Below are 23,778 nucleotides of genomic sequence, written 5' to 3' on the forward strand. Positions count from 1 at the left end.
TTGAAAAGTTTCCTCAAAATGTATTTTTTATGAATTTCTGAAGTCTAAGAAATTGAATAACTTTTGGGTCACATGACCTTTTCAACAAAATCTCCCTCCTCTTCCTCATCATCATCTTCATCAGAGGGCTTTTCTTCCTCCTCTTCATCAGAGGGCTTTTCTTCCTCCTCTTCATCAGTGGGCTTTTCTTCCTCCTCTTCCTCATCTTCATCAGAGGGCTTTTCTTCCTCCTCTTCCTCATCATCATCATCATCAGGATTTCTCTCTCTTCCTCCTCTTCCTCATCATCTTCAGAGGGTTTTTCTTTCTCTCCCTCCTCTTCCTCATCATCATCTTCATCAGAGGGCTTTTCTTCCTCCTCTTCATCAGAGGGCTTTTCTTCCTCCTCTTCCTCATCTTCATCAGAGGGCTTTTCTTCCTCCTCTTCCTCATCATCATCATCAGTATTTTCTCTCTCTTCCTCCTCTTCCTCATCATCTTCAGAGGGTTTTTCTTTCTCTCCCTCCTCTTCCTCATCATCATCTTCATCAGAGGGCTTTTCTTCCTCCTCTTCCTCATCATCATCATCAGGATTTTCTCTCTCTTCCTCATCTTCCTCCTCTAGGACATTATCATCATCATCATCAGGATTTTCTCTCTCTTCCTCCTCTAGGACATTAGCATCATCATCATCATCAGGATTTTCGACTAAGCAGCCATAGCCACTTGCCCAAATGTGCCCAAAATTTTACAATTTGTCATGATATCTATGGCTGTTTTTAACCCAGGGAGTGTATTTTGTGCAAAACAAATGCTTGGAATGGATTGAGAATCATGAAAAGTTTGACATGTCACATGCTACTTAAAGCAAAAGGAAAGTTTGACATTTTTGCCTGCCATAGGATGCTAATGGTAGAGTCACAAGAGAACCCCTATAAAAGAATTGCCCAATACGTTCTGCCGGTCAGCAAGTGGATTCATGAATGTATGTATATATATATAGACAATATTGTAGGCCAATAAAAAAGACTACATACCAAATTTCCCACCCGTCCACCTCGGCTGCCGGACTATGAGTTGAAGTCAAACTCTAGTTGAAGTAATATTGAAGCAGTTTGAAATGTTTATGCAGCTTTGAAATGGTTCATTTTGTCCACAGTGCCTGCCTGTTGCTTGCTTTGCTATGTTTGAACCCCAGAGTTCCAGTAACTTTCTGCACCGACCTAGCGCCCCTGGTTAGCAGAGTGAGGTACAGGATTGTTTGTTTTTGCTTTCTTTTGATCTACTTTAGAGTTAATTGTTGTAATTGTTTGGTAATTCATTTTGGGTTATGGTTTATTCTGCTTTGTTCTTTTCTTTGTTTGGTATTAGTTTGTTATGTAAATGAATTGGCTTATTGAAAACACAATGGAATTATATTGTTGAATTGAATAAGTTGAATTGAAACTAAGGTATAGAGTTATGAAATCACTGCATTATAATTGAATTCTTATTGTTGAATTATTGAAAAGGTCATTGATTGGAATGCACTGATATTGTTTGTGAAATGATGGGACAAAATGAATTGTACTTATTCTAATTGTCATATCTATTTGATTCGTATAGTTTTCACGGTGTTCGAATGGAGCTTCATCTATGTTGAGAAGTTTGAAATAAACACCCGTTGAGAACATCCACATCGTATTCTTTCACAAAACCGAGGGCCGCTTACGGTGAAAGAATACGATGTGGATGTTATGTTAATGTTATGTTATTTCAAACTTCTCAACATAGATGAAGCTGCATTCGAACACCGTGAAAACTATACAAATCAAATAAATGACAATGAGAATAAGTACAAATAATTTTGTAACTTCTTCTTCTGCCAAAAATAGCAGTTCTGCAGGCTGAACCGTGCAGTCGGTTTTCGTGGGAATCTGGTAGATGGCCATGCCAAACGGTGACTATGTGAAGCCCATGACCATTGGCCAAAGGGTGGCGCTATAGCACTCAATTGAAAATGAGCACTCAATTTGAACGTGCATAGCTCATGAATCGTTTGACCGTCGGCAATGAAACTTTGAAATGAAAATTGACGTTTTGTGAAAATTCTTCTTCTGCCCCTAAAACATACATGCAGTGTCATATGCTTATGAAACTGTACAGTATGGTAGAGGGTCATCATGCCAAATAGCACTGAAACCAGTCTTACTCCAATTGGTCAAAGCTATGTCACAAGCTATGTCACAATTACAGTTTTCTTTTTCTCAAGTTCAGTCTTCCATTTCTATGGCTTATTCTTTGGCTTATTGTGCATATTGTTCTTTTTTGTTCTTTTTTTTTTTATCCCATTATTTTGTAACCCATTTTTCACCCCTGTGTCAATTATCTAATGTGATCCTGAGCTCTACACACCCTCTGCCAACCTAGTCCCCATACATGGGGAGAGCAACGGACTTGAACTCATGCTTCCTTCATGCCTGAGTGTCCAAGTTGCTCCTTTACACCTGCACATTGTTCTTAATGCTTATTGCCTACTGTTTTGGTCCTGCCATATTTTCAAAATAAAGGGTGTGCATCATGTAGGAATTGTGACCAAAAGGTTATCAATTTATATCATTCAATTTCTTAGATTTCAGAAATTCATAAAAAATACCTTTTGAGGAAAACAAATCAAAATAAATGCTGTGCATCATGTAGGCATGACTGACAGACAGACAATATGAACAATGGTTTTGTTGAAAAGGTCATGTGACCAAAAAGTTATTCAATTTCTTAGATTTCAGAAAATCATAAAAAAAATCATTTTGAGGAAACTTCAAAATAAAGGGTGTGCATCATGTAGGCATGACTGACAGACAATATGAACAATGATTTTGTTGAAAAGGTCATGTGACCCAAAAGTTATTCAATTTCTTAGATTTCAGAAATGAATAAAAAATACATTTTGAGGAAACTTTTCAAAATAAAGGGTGTGCATCATGTAGGTATGCTTGACAGACAATATGAACAATGATTTTATTGAAAAAGTCATGTGACCAAAAAGTTATTCAATTTCTTAGATTTCAGAAATTCTTAAAAAATACATTTTTAGGGAAATTTTCTAAATAAAGGGTGTGCATGATGTAAGAATTACTGGCAAATAATTTGAACAATGGTTTTGTTGAAAAGGTCATGCGACCAAAAGGTTATTCAATTTCTTAGATTTCAGAAAATCATAAAAAATACATTTTGAGGAAACTTTTCAAAATAAAGGGTGTGCATCATGTAGGCATGACTGACAGACAATATGAACAATGATTTTATTGAAAAAGTCATGTGACCAAAAAGTTATTCAATTTCTTAGATTTCAGAAATTAATAAAAAATACATTTTGAGGAAAACTTTCAAAATAAAGGGTGTGCATCATGTAGGTATGACTGACAGACAATATGAACAATGATTTTATTGAAAAAGTCATGTGACCAAAAAGTTATTACATTTCTTAGATTTCAGAAATTCTTAAAAAATACATTTTTAGGGAAATTTTCTAAACAAAGGGTGTGCATGATGTAAGAATTACTGGCAAATAATTTGAACAATGGTTTTGTTGAAAAGGTCATGCGACCAAAAGGTTATTCAATTTCTTAGATTTCAGAAAATCATAAAAAATACATTTTGAGGAAACTTTTCAAAATAAAGGGTGTGCATCATGTAGGCATGACTGACAGACAATATGAACAATGATTTTATTGAAAAAGTCATGTGACCAAAAAGTTATTCAATTTCTTAGATTTCAGAAATTAATAAAAAATACATTTTGAGGAAAACTTTCAAAATAAAGGGTGTGCATCATGTAGGTATGACTGACAGACAATATGAACAATGATTTTATTGAAAAAGTCATGTGACCAAAAAGTTATTCAATTTCTTAGATTTCAGAAATTCTTAAAAAATACATTTTTAGGGAAATTTTCTAAATAAAGGATGTGCATGATGTAAGAATTACTGGCAAATAATTTGAACAATGGTTTTGTTGAAAAGGTCATGCGACCAAAAGGTTATTCAATTTCTTAGATTTCAGAAAATCATAAAAAATACATTTTGAGGAAACTTTTCAAAATAAAGGGTGTGCATCATGTAGGCATGACTGACAGACAATATGAACAATGATTTTATTGAAAAAGTCATGTGACCAAAAAGTTATTCAATTTCTTAGATTTCAGAAATTAATAAAAAATACATTTTGAGGACAACTTTCAAAATAAAGGGTGTGCATCATGTAGGTATGACTGACAAACAATATGAACAATGATTTTATTGAAAAAGTCATGTGACCAAAAAGTTATTCAATTTCTTAGATTTCAGAAATTCTTAAAAAATACATTTTTAGGGAAATTTTCTAAATAAAGGATGTGCATGATGTAAGAATTACTGGCAAATAATTTGAACAATGGTTTTGTTGAAAAGGTCATGCGACCAAAAGGTTATTCAATTTCTTAGATTTCAAAAAATCATAAAAAATACATTTTGAGGAAACTTTTCAAAATAAAGGGTGTGCATCATGTAGGCATGACTGACAAACAATATGAACAATGATTTTATTGAAAAAGTCATGTGACCAAAAAGTTATTCAATTTCTTAGATTTCAGAAATTCATAAAAAATACATTTTGAGGAAAACTTTCAAAATAAAGGGTGTGCATGATGTAGGAATTACTGACAAATAATTTGAATAATGGTTTTGTTGAAAAGGTCATGCGACCAAAAAGTTATTTAATTTCTTAGATTTCAGAAAATCATAAAAAATACATTTTTGGACATTTTTCAAAATAAAAGGTGTGCATAGTGTATGCATGGTCAATGAACATTGTGATGTGTTTTGGTGTGTCCCGGTGGTTTTGTCTAGGAGATATAGCATTTTTTTTAAATTGCAATCTGTAATTTATTGACGGTCCCTAAGATTTTCGAATATCCAACTGGGTGAATATCCAACCTGAAACCAACTTCACCGCGGTCTAGAACACATGCAATTCACTCACAATTCACAATACTGTCAATGTTTACATTAAAATGCATCATAAATAGCATTTGTATTTTACAGTTTCTTACAGTTTCCACAGACACCACAACCAAATAATTCGATTTACAAAAAGAAACATTCAATAATAGCTCTTCATTCAATCCCTTTGGGAACTCTGTATTTAGGAAATGGATCCAATAAGCCTCCCTTTGCAATAGTACCCGGTCTCTGTCCCCACCTCTTCTTAGTGGATTACTTCTAAACCTTGAAATCTCAGTGTACAAATGTCATGTTTTACAGTATTATAGTGCCTGGCAACTGCAGACTTCTCGTCTTTATTTCTAATATTACTCTTGTGCTCTGTAATTCTGTCAAAATTCTCTTTTGGTTTTTCCCACATAGCAGAAACCATGGGGCACTTTAAAAGATAAACAAATTGTGTCTTGCATGTAATTCTCCCTTTTACTTCGATATTTTTACCATTATGAGGGTGTATGACCGAGTCTCCAGTAATCATAGGAACTATCATTTCATACCATTGGCGAGGCTTGGAATGAAATCTTATCATGTATTAAGGATTTTAGCTTTTGCCTGGCCTATTCTGAAAACCTTGCAGTGCCCCTTGCATTTAGGCTGTCTTATGGTATCTATCTACCTACTCAACATCTCTGCCTGCATGCCTCTGCATTTGGTTATAGATGATGTTGGTGATTCCCCATGAGATACATGAACGCAGCATAACCAGTGGGCTGCCGCGGTACAGCAGGGCCACACGCCTGGCCACACTCCCTTGCCGAGAGCCCCACAACTGCCTCCAACAGGCCCTCACTCCTACTACCCTCTCCTCCTTCCCAGCCACCTGTGTCTGCATGTTAGCCACCAGCACAGACAGCGGGTACATGGGCAAGTGGGCGACCATGGAGGTCAGGCTGCCAGACACGAAAGAAGAGGCCGTTGGGGGGAGCCCCTGTGCCGCCACAGCCTCATAAAACGTGTCCTTCAGACCGAAAAATATAACGCTCCCCAGGGCGTTGCGGGCTGCCATGGGCAGAAAGGCTCTGTAGAACCCTAAGGCCCATCTCTCAGCACACAGCCTCTCCAGAACACACCTCAGTTCGGGCATACTGTTGTTATAAGCCCCATTTTGCAACACATTTTGGACACGCTCAAATGGTGTAGTAATGATAGCCCCCACCACACCCGCACCCAACCCTGCCAGTGCTGCGCGAGCAGAAGGAGGGATGATGATGGGTGAAGAGGAGAGCAGGTGGAGGAGGTTGTCGTGGATGACGTAATATATCAAAGGAACCTTACTCAGCCGTAAGGTCAAATGAGGTAACATCCCTCTGAACATATTCACCCTCCGCTCTTTGTAGAGCTGGTATATTGCCTCACGAACCGGTATGTTGTGGATCTGCTGGCGAAAGATCGTCTTCTGGACAGGATACAGGACGACATATAGGAGATGTAGGCGCAAAGCAGACCTCTGGGCCTTCTTCTCTTGTATAGTACAATCACTCCAGTCCTTCAAAGCAGAGACAGAAATATGGTGATTTTAATTTCACTAGAGGTACGGACCGCTATGCGGCCCTCACAGCTACGTCACACCGCCGCTCCGACCAATATGCCCATATATGGAGATCTGTATCTGTCAGTCCTTGTCCCGTTTATGCCCATATATGGAGATCGCTGATGTTATCAGTATATGCCCATATATGGGCATTTTGTGCCCATATATGGAGCTGACTGATTTGTTTGCGCCTGATGCCATGACGACACATTGAGGTTAGACAACACACTCCATATTTGGGCATAGCTGCATTGGGAACTCCTTATATGGTTATCCCAGTAGCCAATTTTAATATAGGATGCACAACAAGCATTTCCATGAAAATAATCCAGTGGATAATGCATCCATGTGATGTTTTCTTTATCATAAATTTTCACATACATAATTAATTGAAGTAAAAACAGGTTATATCTGAATGATTTCAAGTATAAATCATTAACATAATACAGATGTGGGGGGAAATCGTATTAAGAGACGAGGAAAAAGACTGGGGATCTGCCCTCTTCGGGTTTAATATAGTTACAGTATAGTGGACAATTGTATATACAAGTATATCCTATACAATATCCAGCTGCATGGAAATAGTAGCCAGTCAGAGCCCAGAGACCTGGGGGGCAGTACTCCCAGAGCACCCCAGAACATGTTCCCAACAGATTTTAATTTTTTTGTTGCTGTGCCTGTTTTAACTGTGAATATGTTTTAAATGGTATGATGTCTCGTTGCTTTTTTATTACACAATACTTTTTCTAACAAAAAATTTAGGAAGGAGGACTGTTACAGCTCTAACCTTATTGACCACAGAGCAGCTATCCTTATCTCTCAGCAGAAATGGCTCTACTACCTGAAACCTGACACCTTTTTTAGACTAGGAAAAAGTGTCCTCCGGGTGTTTGGCCCTTCCTACCTTAACTGCCCCCCACACACACACACACACACACACACACACACACCCTAACCCGGAGATGAGATAATGCAATGTAAACGTACATGAAGTTTTCTCATGACAATAAAGTTTTTGAATTGAATTGAGAATGATAACTGAGTTCAGTGTTAGACAGGATGCATTTACAAGGCTCTGCAGTCTGCATATGATGTGGCTAACCACACTGAGTCTATATACATGATACGTATATAGAGGCTGCAGATAGAAAGAAAATAATTAAGAAGGGAGATCTTCTTGACTCAATTTTTTTTGCCAATGCTTATTGATAAAGATAGTTAATGTAGCTGAGTAAATGTAACTACTATCCACCTCCAACTTGGTTATCTGTGTCTGTAGCTCGTTGTTCTTTGTGGTCATCTGTGTCTGTAGCTCGTTGTTCTTTGTGGTCATCTGTGTCTGTAGCTCGTTGTTCTTTGCATGCTGATGGCCTACTTCTTGTCGGAGATTAGTGATTTCCTTTTCCAGCTTGGCTATGCGTTGGCTATCCATTTTCTCCTGTGCGTCTTCTTCTGGAAATGCAACTAATTGGAAAGAAAAGTACTTTTATAATATTGCATTCTCATGAACAATATATATATATATATGGCTGTCCTCTTTGTCGATTTGATCATACTTCTATACTGAAGCACTTAAAGACGTTTCCAAATGGGCTTTGTGTAGCATACTGGTTCTCATTGCATTCATTAGGTGGTTTCAGGGAGTTACAAGGTTCTGTAACAATACAGCAATGCATTGATATTAAAAAAGTAAAAGAAAAAGCATTTTTGAATACTTGAGTACTTTAAAGCAAGTACTCCAGCACTTTGACACTTTGAAAATGTGACCGAGCAACTATCACTTGTGGTGTAATATTGACCAGGAGTATCACTTTGACTCAAGTAATGAGGTTCTGTGAGATTAATGATTAAAAGACTTTAAGCAAAAGTGAAAGTAGGCTACAACTCAGTAGAATAATCCTTTAAACAACACACCTTTGCTTGGTTATAAGTATTCTTCCTATATTAAGACCTGGCTGAATAGTTGGACCAAACCATCAATCAATCAATATAGGGAGAGCTTAGTCTCCTTTTATGATGTTGAAAACAGGGCTCTTCTCTGCTGCAACTATGGCAGCTTTGATGAGGAATTATACAAAAGGTAGTTCCGACCAAGCAATCTGATTGGTTGAAATAGCTATCTAGCCGTGCTTCAAACCAGCATGATAGCACGGGCCTAATCACATTAATAAATCACTTCGCACTGCAGTCCGCACCTGATTAGACCATATATGGCACAGCTGTGCTGTGACGTCACGCTGTCCCACGGTAGGAAAACAAACAGCACGGCGAAAATAGCCGATCTACAAGTTCACAACGCGACGCCAGGTATCGCACGGCGAAAATAGCCGATCTACAAGTTCACACCGCGTCGCCATCGCTAGGCGTTGTCAACTTGTAGATCAGTTATTCTGGCCACGTGACACGGTCGTACGACGGAGCATATAGCCTACTGGAATTAATTCCACTGCGCAAGCATTGATAGCTCAGCTGTGTTGATGAGACGGCGCCTCAGAGCGCTGCTACAGGGACTATTTAATGTCTCAGTCAAATAAACTCTTCTCTTTACAGGGAAACGGATAATAGCGAAACATTTTTATTATGAATTGCCCCACAATATGAATACATTTGGATGTGTTTTGTTGGTAACTGTTGTATAATCGCAATATTACACTCGAGGGTGTGCTTTACCGTCATTATTGGCACGCCAGTGATGCGGTCAGGAACGAGGCGAAGCCGAGTTCCGCGAGCATCACTGAAGTGCCAATAATGTAAGGTAAAGCACACCCTCGAGTGTAATATTGCTTAAATCTACCCTGCTTCTTTTTTTTCAAATCTTTTTTTTTTTTTTATAGTTCATCGTCGGTACAGCTCAAGCTCATTGTAGCTCCTCTCACAACATTGAAGACACAGGTCGGGTTCTTTATAAACGGGCATTTATTGCTTCAAGCATTCTCCTCATCCCTCAGTCATGCCGTGAGAACTATGTTCACACAAAAAATAATAAGCATACAATCAATAACTTGCACAGTAAATAACAATATATAGCCCAAAGCATGCATAAATGAAAATACAATGACCTGGTTAACCTGCGTGTTGTGCATTTCTACAGGTCAATGTATTTTCATTTATGTATCTATACATAAATGAAAATACAATGACCTGTAGAAATGCACAACGCGCAGGTTAACCAGGTCATAACCAACAATTTTGAGATGCTTCTAGTTTACTTAAGTGTGTCCATTTGTCTACATCTCAAAGGCAAACATTATGCTTTTACTCCACTACAATTAAACTTTAGTTACAAATTACATTGTAGATTATTACAAAATATACATTAACCAATTAAGCCTTATTTTATTCTTCACCTATTCCAAAATAGCCATTAGCTTGTTATATCGCTGACTGAGAGGCATTGTGGGCTTGTAGATCAGCTATTTTAACAATTTTTGCACATTTCTTCAATATATAATTTTTTTTTGGGAACATGCAGCAATTTTGTATTAAAAAGAACATATACTTTGTACTTTTGAATAGAATTTTTTTTGGGGGGTATTTTTAAAACCAGTACTTTAACTCAAGTACAAATTTGAATGAGCAACTTTCACTAGTATTTGACCAGTAACACTGTATCTATACTTTTACTGTTCTGTGGTTGAGTACTTTGTCCACCACTGAATATGAGTTGGAAAAACAATAACAGTAGACAACAGTATCCCATCACAAAATAACTCCTTGTTAAAAAAAAACATTTTCAACCTAGGCTATCTTCATATGATTTGTCCTCACAAATGCTCATTATAATATGGTACAATATTTGTCTATACTCTGTCTGACACAGACCGAGTAGGAAAGAAATGGTATCAAGCCAAGGGCCTGATTAGTTTCTTGGTCGGCCCCGCACCCTTGGCACTATAAACACAGTTCTAAAAAAACACTAGAAAATAAAAGTCCCTCTGTAATATTGCTCACATGATGTAAGCCACCGAGCTACTGTACTGTCATGAATGAGAGAGTTGCTCAAACGGCCCTCAATCCACACACTACATAAGACACAGATGGAATAGACTGATACAAGTTAGATTGATGCAAAGCAGGTCAAATAATGATGTTAAAGGAGTAGTTCAACCAAAAATGTATTTTCTATCAATTAAACACCCCATGAAACTTTGAATTCATGGACATTTATTATTTTTTTGTTGCATTTTTAAGCCAATAATTTGATGACCGGCAGAGACTCAAAGAGTCTCCTACCTACCGGAATGCGACACAAACTAATACATTTCCATGAATTCAAGGCTATGGGGTGTGTAATTGATAGAAAATAAGTCATTTTTAGGGTGAACTACTCCTTTAAGCAAGTAACTAACAACCAGCTGTTCCAGTATGCCATGAGTGTAAACAAAACACACCTCTTTATAATATTAAAAAATATATAAAAATTAAACGCACTAAGCTAAGGTACAAAGTGGTACATTCCCCCCCTCTCATTCCTCATGCCTCTCATTCCCCCCCTCTGATACCCAAGTGGAGGCACGCATTGCTGCTTGTCTGGCTGACATCTCGGAGTGGATGTCGACAAACCACCTGAAGCTCAACCTGGACAAGACCGAGCTGATGTTCCTCCCGGGGAAGGGCTGTCCGCACCGAGACATGGCCATCACCATTGATAATGCTGTGGTGACCTCAACTCGGACTGCGAAGAATCTGGGTGTGACCCTGGACGATCAACTGACGTTCTCGGCAAACATCGCATCAGTGACAAGGTCCTGCAGATTCCTCCTCTACAACATCAGGAGGATTCGCCCCTTCCTCACGGAGAAGGCAGCCCAGGTGCTCATCCAGGCTCTCGTCATCTCCCGCCTGGACTACTGCAACTCCCTCCTCGCTGGTGCTCCGGCATCTGCCATCAGACCTCTGGAGCTTGTTCAGAAAGCTGCGGCTCGTCTGGTGTTCAACCGCCCCAAGTTCTCCCACACAACCATCCTTCTCCGTTCTCTACACTGGCTCCCCGTAGCGGCTCGCATCCAGTTCAAAACCCTGGTGCTAGCCTATAGGGCAGTGAAAGGAACAGCTCCTTCCTACCTCCGGGCTATGGTCGATGCCTACACCCCTGCCCGACCACTTCGGTCTGCCACCTCGGGGCGACTGATTGCCTCGTCACTCAAGGGTCCTTCTGGCCGATCCACACGGTCACGACTCTTTTCTGTTCTGGCCCCACAGTGGTGGAATGAACTTCCCACTGATGTTAGGACAGCAGAGTCACTGCCCATATTTCGCCGCAGGTTGAAAACCCACCTCTTCAGGAAACACTACCCTTCCTCTCTGCCTGACCTACTTGTTGTTAACTAGTTGTACGAACGCTTGTTTTCTATTGTTGTATTGTTTATTGGATCTTGTTTAGTCGATACACTGAATTGTTTTAGCTCATGCTCATTTGACTTAGCTATTTTGTCTCATCTGTTTAAGGAAATAGGTAGCTGATATATTGCACTTTTACCTTAGCGCTAGGTATACTCTTGGTTGCTTGTTTTTGCAGAAAATGCACTAAAGACTTCTGGTGATTAGTAGTTTTCGTTCCCTACCTATGTTGAATACACTTATTGTAAGTCGCTTTGGATAAAAGCGTCTGCTAAATGACTGTAATGTACATTTACCTTGTAACGTGACTGCAAAGGCATTGTGACATCAGACCACAATCAGAGGCCACAAGACAAACCAACTGCAGCGACAGTTGGCTGATAGTTGGAAAATAAAAACTAGTCCACACACGTTATTACAATTCCTTATCAGCCAGGCTGCCCCCAAACAATCTCTAAAGACTCTCCAGCCGATCCAGAATGCTGCTGTGTGTGCACTGAGTGAGGAGAACTATGAAAAGAGATCATGTATTACTCCCATCTCACCTGTGGGTCCCTGTAGAGTCCAGAACATATAAAAAAGGAATCAAAACCAAAAACTACCACAGAGAGCAATTCTTTCACCCCAACTGCATGGGGAAGCAAGGAACAAATGACCACTCAGGACCTCGTGAAACTGGATCTATCCAACACCTTCCCCTTAGGGTCACTCCTGTCACAGACATAATGTAGGCCTATAGCAGCCAGACTCAACTAGGCCTGGTCATGTCTTGTTTATCTACATTCCACGGAAGTTGTTTCAGTGCGTTAAAGTTCAGTTCAGTTCGTTCAGTGTGTTAAATAAAAGTTTGAATTTGAGTCTCTGAGTTTCTGTTCTCATTCCAACTTTCTATTACAGTGGTTCTCAAAGTTGGGGTCCTTGGGGGGGGGGGGTTCCAGGGGGTCCCCAGCTAAATTATTGTTATTTAGGAACCAAATAGACCCTTACAGGTCTGTAACTCAGAGTGTGTGCAAATAACCAAATGAATTCGGTCCTATTTAATCAAAGTAAAATATGTAGTAATTTATGCAGGAACACCACTCATAAGTTTTCACTTACACATTCAGTTTACAGTTTAGGCATTTAGCAGACGCTCTTAATCCAAAGCGATTTACTGTAAGCAAGGACACAAGAAAATACATCATAATACACATAATAAATATCAGATTTAATCAGATAATCAGATGCATGAAAATAATAGTATTTTTTGTATTAGTAATCTAATAATAATGTAATACATAATACACATTCAGGAACGTAATTACTTTTAAAGCACACAATGACCACTTTAGTGACTTATAATCACAGTATAATGCATTATAACAGTGCTTATAATACATTATAACAATGATTATTACGATGATTATATTACTCTATAGTCTATATCCTTGCAAAAAACTAATAAGTGAGTATCCAGCAATTATAAAGTGTGTGTGTGCGTGCGTCCACGTGTGTCCGTGCATAAGGTGTTATTATCATTATTTGTATTATTATCATCATCATCATCATCATCATCATTAATTTATTTATTTATTTTTTAATATTATTATTTTTATTATTATTAAAACATGTCTATTTACCATTGTCTTCAGTATTAAAACAAAGTGAGGACCCCTATTGCACAAAGCCGAAAGGCTTCTTTGGGTTTTTCATCCTTTGTAGTTGACCTTGTATTTTGAGCTGTACTTATTGTGCTTTTTCTCTCCGCAAACTAACCTTACATGAAATCAATTATGACCCAAAATATTTATTTATATCATGAAATTAGGAATTATACTTTATGAACTTATGACCATTAAACACATACAAATTTTGTAAGCTTTTCTATAATAAAATAATTGCTATTTTTATACCCTACACTCTGGTCTGCCTTACATTTATGTAGCGCGGTAACACATAGTTAACAAGTTAATTCTGACAAGCAATAAAGAAAACACATTTAAACAAATTATATAATAACTTTGGTCTCGTTGCCCACATCAACAAACAAACAAATACAGACATGCATGTGAATTACATCAATAATTATGAATAACAGATTCATATGGTAGAAGAGTGCAATTTATGACAATAAAGCACAGAGATGTTTTGTTTTTTTGTAGCCCACGTTTGTGCGTGAAACTGTAGAATTAATAAAGAGAAACTTCTCATTTATTTTGGATAGTAATTTAATGTATTATTCTGCTATTCTTTATTATGCTCATTATAATATGATATTATATCTTATCTACATATAATTGGTCCTCACTAATGCTCATTATAATATAATATTATATCTTATTATCATATAACTGGTCCTCATAATGCTCATTATAATGTATTTTGGATAGTAATTTAATGTATTAATCTTATTCTTTATTGTGCTCACATAGCTATTCATAAGGGATCAACTAAACAGTGCAAAGTATTCAGGCCATTCACCACAAATAAATAAGAACGTTTACATTTATTGAAATAGAGTGCATGTGTTATATACTGTTGTGACGTAGCTGTGAGGGCTGCATAGCGGTCCATACCTCTAGTGAGATTAAAATCACCATATTTCTGTCTCTGCTTTGAAGGACTGGAATGATTGTTTAACTGAAAGTTTGCCCTACTCATCCCTGCTTGCTTTCGCTGTGCTCATGCTGATGCTGCTGCTCTCACCACTGTCTTGCTAAAAATTGCTGCTCACCCTCACCACCCCAGCTACCACCTGTCGTTTTGATCTGCTGTTTATGTGCGGGGGATTCGGAGTCCCTATGTTTGGGAGATGCGCTTTATAAAGCAGATCCAATTCATCGCCAAACCATAATAAATATATTGCTCATTTTATATTCAATAAAAAATATCTTATCCTTCATGAGTGGTCCTTTATCCATTCTTGAGTTGTCCTGACAGAACTAAAGTTGTCAAATATTTATAGTGGAGTAAAAGTACAATATTTGTCTCTGAGATGTAGTGGAGTAGAAGTAAAACGACAGAAAATTGGAATTACTCCAGTAAGTAAAAAATACCTCAAAATAACAGTACTTGTACTTAGTTACTCTATAGTGTAGAGTCTTCAGTCTACACACTGGTTGAGTGTATGTTCTGTGTACCTATACTGTTCCTACCCTGGCTACCCATGACAAACATTAAACCAATTCCCTGACCCTGTAGGACTTTATTTTTCAAAACTATCAAGTTTATAAGACCTAACAATTCAGCACGAATATTCCATTTCTGATTTCTGGGGGGTTTGAAAAAATTTGCTAGTTTTATCATGACTTTGTTTGTTTTGTTTGTTTGCTGTTTAACTTTTTGTTGTTTGAGTGTTGAATGTTTATGGAAACACGGTATTGGCTTTGTTGTGTCTTAACCATATGCCGTTTTAAAAAATGTCAATAGAATATTCAATCAATAAAAAAATACTTTATTGTTAGTCATTTTAAATAATGAAATGAGACTTGAAACTGAATGTTTATGTTTTTTTTACGAAAGATACAAAATATATTTTAATATTATATACAATATGTACAAATCATTCATAATAAAATAAAATAAACAGCTTGGACCTTTAAAATGCTCAGTAGCCTCTAGCCTGCATGATTCATGGTCAGAACAGGATTTAGAATAACCATAACCCTCACCCTGCAATTACATCTGATGTCCACAAGGTGTCTCTCTTGTCCATGCGGTTCAGAGTTCAATCAGTTCATCTTCAGCAGGGGTTACCAAAGTGGGGTTCGGGGACCCCCAGGGGTCCTTGAGGGGGGGTTCCAGTGGGTCCCCAGATAAATTATAAGTTAGTTAGGAACCAAATGGACCCTTACAGGTCTGTAACTCAGAGAGTGAAGAGATGGAACCAAATGGTTCCATGATCTCTACACTCTCTTAGTTATGGGGTTGTCCGTGGCCTAAGGCTGGGGCAAGCTGGGAGTCCTTGAAATAAATAAAAAAGTTTGAGAACAGCTGATCTTCAGGACCATGGCTGCCACATGCGTGGAGGAGAGTTCGCTGGGACGCCTTCCTCCCTGGGCGAGGGGGAGGAGGACGAGGAGGAGGAGAAGACGAGGGGTCTCAGGGTGGTGGTCCGAGAGGGGAAAAGGAAGGCGGGGGTCAGGGAGCAGAGAGGAGAGTGCACGGGCGAGAAACCGACAGGGGTGGAGGAGATGGTACGAATGTCTAGTGAGTGTGAGGAGGTGGTGGAGGAACACGAGGAGGTGTTGGGGGACATGTGGGGCGACAGGCTGGGGGGGAAGGAGAAGTGGCAGGGGAGGGAGGGGAAGGGAGGGGGCGTGGCGTACGCGGGCGTGGAACAGTGACATCCGTCCGTCCAGCGGTCCAGCGGCGAGGCGGGAGGCGAGATGTAGTCGTGGTGGTGATAGGGCGACGGGTGGTGCTGATGATGATGATGGGGGAGGAGAGTGAAGCCGGAGGGGACGCCCTCGGCCCTCTCCGCTCCGCTCAGCCTCAGGTCCGTCGTCTCTGGCTCCTTGTTCGTCCTCGCGTCGCCGCAGAGGTCTGACGTTGTTCTGGGGCTAGTCGAGCACTGGCTTTCCATGTATGTCTTCAGTTCCTGTTATTATGTAGGGGTACAACGGTTAAGATTAAAATAATCGACAATCTGGTGATGTGATATAATAATCGATCCCTGTTTTGGGGAAAACCTTAAATGCATTTTTTTTTCAAGCTCATATGTTCAGGTATTTTCATTGTTTTTGCACGACACCATTGTGCGACAAAGTGTTATATCATGTGTAAGTGGGTAATATATTTGTTGATATATTTTTTATATTTAAAAAAAACTAAATGAACGCTTCTCGAATATTCGATTATTCAAATAAGCAGTGGTGGAAAAAGTACTACATTTCTTTACTTAAGTAAAAGTATCAATACTGCAATACTCTGTTACAATTAAAAGTCCGGAATTCAAAATGTACTTGAGTAAAAGTATTGGCATCAAAATGTACTTAAAGTACCAAAAGTAGAATGTACTCATTATGCAGAGTGTCCCATTTCACAACATTTCAAATGTGTAAAAATCATTTGAAAATAGCCGATCTACAAGCTCACAATGGCATTGTGAGCTTGTAGATCGGCTATTTTCAAATGGCCGAAATGTATATAGGGCCGAAGTGGTTAATGTATGTTTTGTAATAATAATCAAACTCTACAAAGTAACCAGTAACTAAAGTTGTCAAGTAATTGTAGTGCAGTTAAAGTACAATACTTGCCTGTAGTGGAGTAGAAGTAAAAGTATTGGAAGTTGGAAATACTCAAGTAAAGTACAAATACCTCAAAATTGCACTTAAGTGCAGTACTTAAGTAAATGTAATTAGTTACTTTACACCACTGCAAATTAGTAATCGATAGAATACTCTCTAAGAATGTATACACGGTAGTTGCAGGCCTACCTGGATGAGCCTGGTCCTGTGTGGAGGTGACAGTTTGCTGGAGTAGGATGCCAGCTGAGCCACGCAGCGCTGGAAGCCTGCATTCTGGACGCTGAAGACCACAGGAGAGGCCATGGAGTCTGGAAGGTTCACTGCAGGAACATGTTGAACCTCCATCTGAACAGAACTATCACAGCCACAATCTGTTGATAGAAAGATGAGGGGAAAAAATATAAATTAATACATTTTCACATAAGTAAAAGTAACAATACCACATATAAAAGTACTCTGTTACAAGTAAAAGGCATGTATTCAGAGTGAGTTTATACAAAGACACCAAACAAATAATCCACCCAAAGTATTTGATGTTACTGAAGCAACTGACCACTCTGCTTTTCTGTCCACTTTTGAAGATATTCCACAGTCACGTCCAGAATCTCAGCTTTTTCTATTTTGGGGTTCTGCAATCGCTGTGGAGATGAAGGAGAGACACATTACGTCACAATGAATTTACTGACATCCTTGAAATACTTTTAGAGACATGTGTAGTCAGACAACTCACCACATCACAAGTGTTCTTCAACAATAAACCTCTCAACTCCCCCAGACTCTGATTGATCCTGTCTCTTCTCCTTTTCTCTACAGCTGGTTTTAGGATCTGAGAAGAGAACAAGGCAAGACAAGACAAGACAGGAGAAATTACAATTACTGCCAGAAAAAAACATTTGTCCTCATATGTATATTGTTTCTGTTACACTAAACGCTTACAATATTTATTCTTTTTTTTGTTCTCACCCTATCTAACTTACTGTGAATCATTACATTTGCATTTTAGGCTAGAGAAAAACAGATCACCTAGGAAGCAAAACAGGCATGGTGAACTATTATCATCCATACAATGTCAAACCACTGAATGATAATCAGTGTTATAAATTACACAGAAGCACAGTGGAAGGGTTGGGGGTCAAATACAAAATATATGCAATATTTCTGATGCATAGCATTCTAGACATATAAATGTAAATGGATAGTGTGTGAACAACAGGCAAAGGAGACATTTTATGAAGAGAAAAAGAGTCATGCGTCACATTAAGACCATGGGGATTGAGAGAAATATGAAATCCATCAGGCTGCAACAGTCCTTTTCACATTTTTAAAGTTTTAGCTTGACAATCACCAAGTGTCCTTGAGGGGGTTCCATGGGGGTCCCAAGCAACATAAGTTAATATAGCATCAAAATCTGTTTAACCACTTTAAACCCACACACATTGGCTATTTGACAATAGCCGATCTATTGCTATTTTCAAAATATATTGGGGGGGGAATTGAATATTTCTTAATCGTTTTTACAACACAAATCTTGTATAGGGTTGCAATACCTGGGACAAAATATTTTCAGATGGGGGTCCGGGCCAAACACAATTAGAACCACTGACCTATAGCCTGTAAGCCTAAAGAAATGGTTCCTATTATGATCCAAATCAAACAAATATAGAAACTGGCCCTTACCCTTTTTGAAACCTTGGTATTATTGTCCAGGTTTATATTCAGTAGTTTTCTGGTCATGTTGAAGGAAAGTGAAGCTCTTGGATAGATGACTCTCTGGCTGGGTCTCCTCTTTGAAGTGAGTGGGGGGCGTAATTCAGGGTTAGGTTTATATAGACTACAGGGGTGTTAGCTAGGGGGTGGGGGGGTGACTTAATGTTGTCTCCACTAACTTCTAGGGCACTGGTTCTCAAAGTGGGGTCTGGGGACCCCCAGGGGTCCTTGAGGGGGTTCCAGGGGTTTCCCAGCTACATTAGTTAATATAGCATCCAAATCAAAACCACTTTAACAACATATAGGCCTATTTGAAAAAAGGCGTTGTGGCTATTTTCAAAAATACATATTTAAAAAAAATGATTTTGGAATATATTTGAAACATTATAACAACACAAATCTTGTGGGTCCCTGGCAGAAAATGTTTTCAGATGGGGGTCCGTGGCCAAATGCATATCAACCTTGACATGAAAATGTTTGAGAATCACCCAAACATCTATTTTTATGGGTCATGAGTATATCCAGTTTTTTGTTTATTTGTTTTGTTTATGCATTTCCCACAACAACAAAAAAAATCATTTTTTCATTAACATTTTCAGAAATAAAATCAAAATGGTCAGAAATGCATGTCTACATGTAGCCTATTTTCACTATTATTGAAATTGGGGTAGCCTATTAGTGGTAAATTCATAATGTATTTTTGTGAGTTTGGGTCCCATCAGGGAGACACCAAATGTATATTTTTGGTATAGGTGGGAACTTCTGCTAGACATGGTCTCATGATTCTACTAAATGATAGCCAAATAGGCTAATAATAACATATTGCAAAAATGCAGTCTATCAAGTAGGCCTAACATGTAGGTCCTAATCTTCCATAATGTGATTATGCAATTATAGGCTCCATTCATGATTCACATAGCCTATTGGCCAAATAAATGGATCATTTCCATAGACACGAGTCCCAGCTGCAGAAAGTGTCACCATGTTAGTGAGCCGGTGGGAAATTGGTAGCTTATTTTTCTCGTGGGAACTGAGTGAGTCTAAGTGACAAATGGAACCTCTATTAGATGTGTGACATGGTGACACGAGCGTCAAGTGACGAAAAACACCAAACGACAATGCAGCGGTATAAAGTAACGAAGTACATTTACTCAAGTACTGTACTTGAGTACAATTTTGAGGTATTTTTTACTGGAGTGGAGTATTTCCAATTTTCAGTAGCCTACTTTTACTTCTACTACATCCCAGAGGCAAATATTATACTTTTACTCCACTACAATTATTTGAAAACTTTAGGTAGGCTACTAGTCACTCTGTAGATTTTGATTATTATTACAAAACATACATTACCCACTTCAGCCCGATATATTTTATCTATTATATTATATCTACAAGCTCACAATGTGTGGCAGATCTGTTATTTTCAAAGGAATTTTATACATTTGAAAACTTGTGAAATGGGACAGTCTGCATAATGAGTAGGCTACTTTCTACTTTTGGTACTTTAAGTAGGCCTATACATATACCAATACTTTTGTACTTTTACTCAAGTAGGCCTAAATGTTGAATTCCAGACAGACTTATAGGCTACTAGTTGCAACAGAGTATTTCTACATTGCAGTATTGATACTTTTACTTAAGTAAAACATGTGAATACTTTTTTCCACCACTGCTGTTGACTGTGTGCTTTGAATATTTTTCACGAAATTATGAACCATTTACCTGATGTCAAAGATCTGAATAGCCTGCCCAGCAACCATGCATCATGTCCGCCGAATATAGCCTAAGCTTACAGGTAGTCCTGGTATAATAAACGGCTTGGCTACATTATTAAAGTGATTATTGAATGTTACAAAGGCTTACACTTTGCCAAATTAGATGGTTGAGTGACTCTCAGGGACAAATGGAAGCATTCTGGTTGTGTGGGGAGGTGTGAAAATGATTATTGCCTCTGGGTGTGAAAGTGTGCCTTGTTTTAACAACACAACAAGACCAACTGTTGCCTGTAAGTGTGCTGGGAACGTTCCCACGTCCACGTGTTGAGTGTTCTAGCCTCTAGCACGAGACGGACACGTGGCCAGAGTCATATATCACTAATTGGCCATCATGAGGCACGGCCAATAATTCAATTACAAGTTTATTTGGCGGATACACGTGACTTGAATTGTTGCGCATGAGTCCGAACACACACCAGTGGTGTAAAGTAACTAAGTACATTTACTCAAGTACTGTACTTAATTACAATTTTGAGATATTTGTTTTACTTTACTGAAGTAAGCCTACTTTTACTTATTCCCTACATCTCAGAGGCAGATATTGTCCTTTTTAGTATTTCTACATTGCAGTAGCCTATTGATACTTTCTTTTTATGCGCAGGCACGCATGCACGCACGCACGCACGCACACACGCACACACGCAGGCACGCACACACACACACACACACACACACACACACACACACACACACACACACACACACACACACACACACACACACACACACACACACACACACACACACACACACACACAGTATTGTGTATTGTGAAACAATGCCTTGCTAAGGTCTTAAGTTCTTATCCGTCCAGATCTTATCCTTATACTTATCTTTCATGTTAACTATCATCATCATTGTCTTTCAAAGAGCTTCAATCTCAGTGGGAAGCTGTGATCCATCATGATACATTGAGGGATCACAATGCAGTGTTGAAGTTAAGCAGGATTTAAGAGGGACCAAAGTAAATGAAAGTAAACTCTAAACTAATCGTGTAATGAAATAATCGATTAATAATCAATCCCTATTTTGGCCAGTAGGTGAAAAGTTTTTTTTCATGTAAAAAAGTTCCCTAAATAGCAGATCTATAAGCTCAATGTGACGTGTAGGCCTATATATCAACTTCACTAGTTCACTATTTCTCTAATAAAACAACACTTAGATGGTTGATTGATATACGTGATGATAGTGATACCACGGGAAAAAAAGACGCAGGCCTATAGGCTATATATATTTAAACATGCTTGGATTATTCGATTAATAAAAAAAAGTAATCAATATATAATTGCTATAGAAAAATAGTTGATACCCAGACAGCACAGCGACATAGTGCCGATTGAAGGCCTACCCCACCGATCGAAAGCCCATTCAGTTTTCCCATAGAGATTTACGAAAATATTTATATTAATTGTTTTATGCCTGGAACCAAGCCATCAGGCTCCTGGTGAATCATGACCATAAAACATTTAATTCTGTGAGAAAAAAAAAATTAAAACCGCAAAAAGTTTATTTATTAAATAAATATAATATAGGCCTCTATATTATCAAATATAATATAGGCCTCTATATTATATAATTAAAGGTAGGGTAAGTGATATTTTTTGGTTAAAACAAAAAGTATTTTGTTAAAAGGTTAAAATACTATATTCTGATAGTAATCATTGCTATAGAGTGTTTTTTCAGTAACAGATGTCTCCCTGTCTCTCCAGCTCTTTAATAAACAGAAAATACATTTTTCGGTAGGTGTCAAAATCTCAGCCAATAGAAAGTACCCATTTTAAGCTTAATTTGTATAGTGTTCCAGTTCCAGTTTTGTCTGCTCATTTCTTAGTGTCATCACTTCCAATTTCACTTGTTTAATCTGTATCCTGATTGAGTTCTCTGTCCTGGTTGGATAAAATTGGAAATGAAACTGAAACTGAAACGAAAATGCATTTTCTGTTTAATAAAGAGGTGGAGAGACAAGGAGACTCCTAATACTGAACAAACACTTATAGCAATGAGTACTATCAGAATATAGAGCTATTTAACACTTATTTTAACCAATGCAAATCACTTACCCTACCTTTAAATATTCATTATAACAAAAAAATCACAGAATCAAATGTTTTATGGTCTATGGCCATTTGAAAATAGCAGATTTACAAGCACAACAAGGAGTGATGGACGCTTGTAGATCTGCTATTTTCAAAATATTTGAATATATTTTATACATAATGATACCTTGTGAAATGGGACATTCTGCGTAACGAGTAATTTCTACTTTTGGTACATTTTTATACCAATACTTTTTTACTTTTACTCAAGTAAATTTAGATTACCAGACTTTTACTTGTAACAGAGTATTTCTACATTGCAGTATTGATACTTTTACTTAAGTAAAAATGTGTCATACTTTTTCCACCACTGGCTATAAGAACAGAACGTTTCTACGACATTATTAGGTCGACGGTGCCAGCAGCATTCCTAGTAGAATGGCAGTTGTCCCTGGCAACATGTCCAGGGTTGCCAGATTGTGTGAGAGAAATAAGCAACCAGGTCTGTGAAAACAAGCCCAAAAGAAGCGAGGCTACATAAGAACTTTAGTTCCTAAAGTAAACCTATATACATTGGCTATTTTGAAAACAGCCGATCTACAAGATTTTTGGGAAAACAGCAGATCTACAAGCTCACAACGGGTCACATCGTGAGCGTTGTGTGAGCTTGTAGATTGGCTGTTTAAAAAATGATCCTGGGGAAAAAAAGTGACACATTTGGATCTTGGGGGTCCCTGGCATTAAATATCTTCAGATGGGGGTCCACAGACAAATTAATTTGGGGGTCCTGGTTAAACCACTGGTTTAAACAACATAGAAACAAGCCCAAAATAAGATAGACTTTAGAAACAAGTCTAAATAAACAACTACACTTTAGAAACAAGTCCAAATAAACAACTACACTTTAGACACAAGTTCAAATAAACAACTACACTAGAAACAAGCTCAAATATATAAGCTATACACTTTAGAAACAAGTCCAAATAAACAACTACACTTTAGAAACAAGCTAAACAAAATGCAACCCACAACTACCGATATTTACATGCAACTTTACAGAAAAACAAGCCCAAAGTCGCTTATAATAAGCGGACATGGCAATATGTCGCTTCAAAGGGGGTGTTAGTGCCACTGCGTTGACCCCAGCACAGGATGCTCCTTTT

The 23,778-nt window shown here is 38.2% G+C and overlaps 1 protein-coding gene across 1 annotated transcript; it reads right to left on the reverse strand.

Moving 5' to 3' along the window:
• Positions 1–5,105: 5,105 nt before the first annotated feature.
• On the reverse strand, positions 5,106–7,961 carry LOC308076397 (solute carrier family 25 member 53-like; the record flags this gene model as incomplete). Its single annotated transcript, XM_080416631.1, has 2 exons — positions 5,106–6,394; positions 7,782–7,961. The coding sequence occupies 2 exons, from the start codon at positions 7,959–7,961 to the stop codon at positions 5,615–5,617; spliced, it is 960 nt and encodes a 319-aa protein (XP_080272757.1). The 3' UTR covers positions 5,106–5,614.
• Positions 7,962–23,778: the final 15,817 nt, after the last annotated feature.

The sequence above is a fragment of the Gymnoscopelus braueri genome (genome assembly GCF_963280865.1).
Source record: "Gymnoscopelus braueri genome assembly, chromosome: 20".
Taxonomy (NCBI): domain Eukaryota; kingdom Metazoa; phylum Chordata; class Actinopteri; order Myctophiformes; family Myctophidae; genus Gymnoscopelus; species Gymnoscopelus braueri.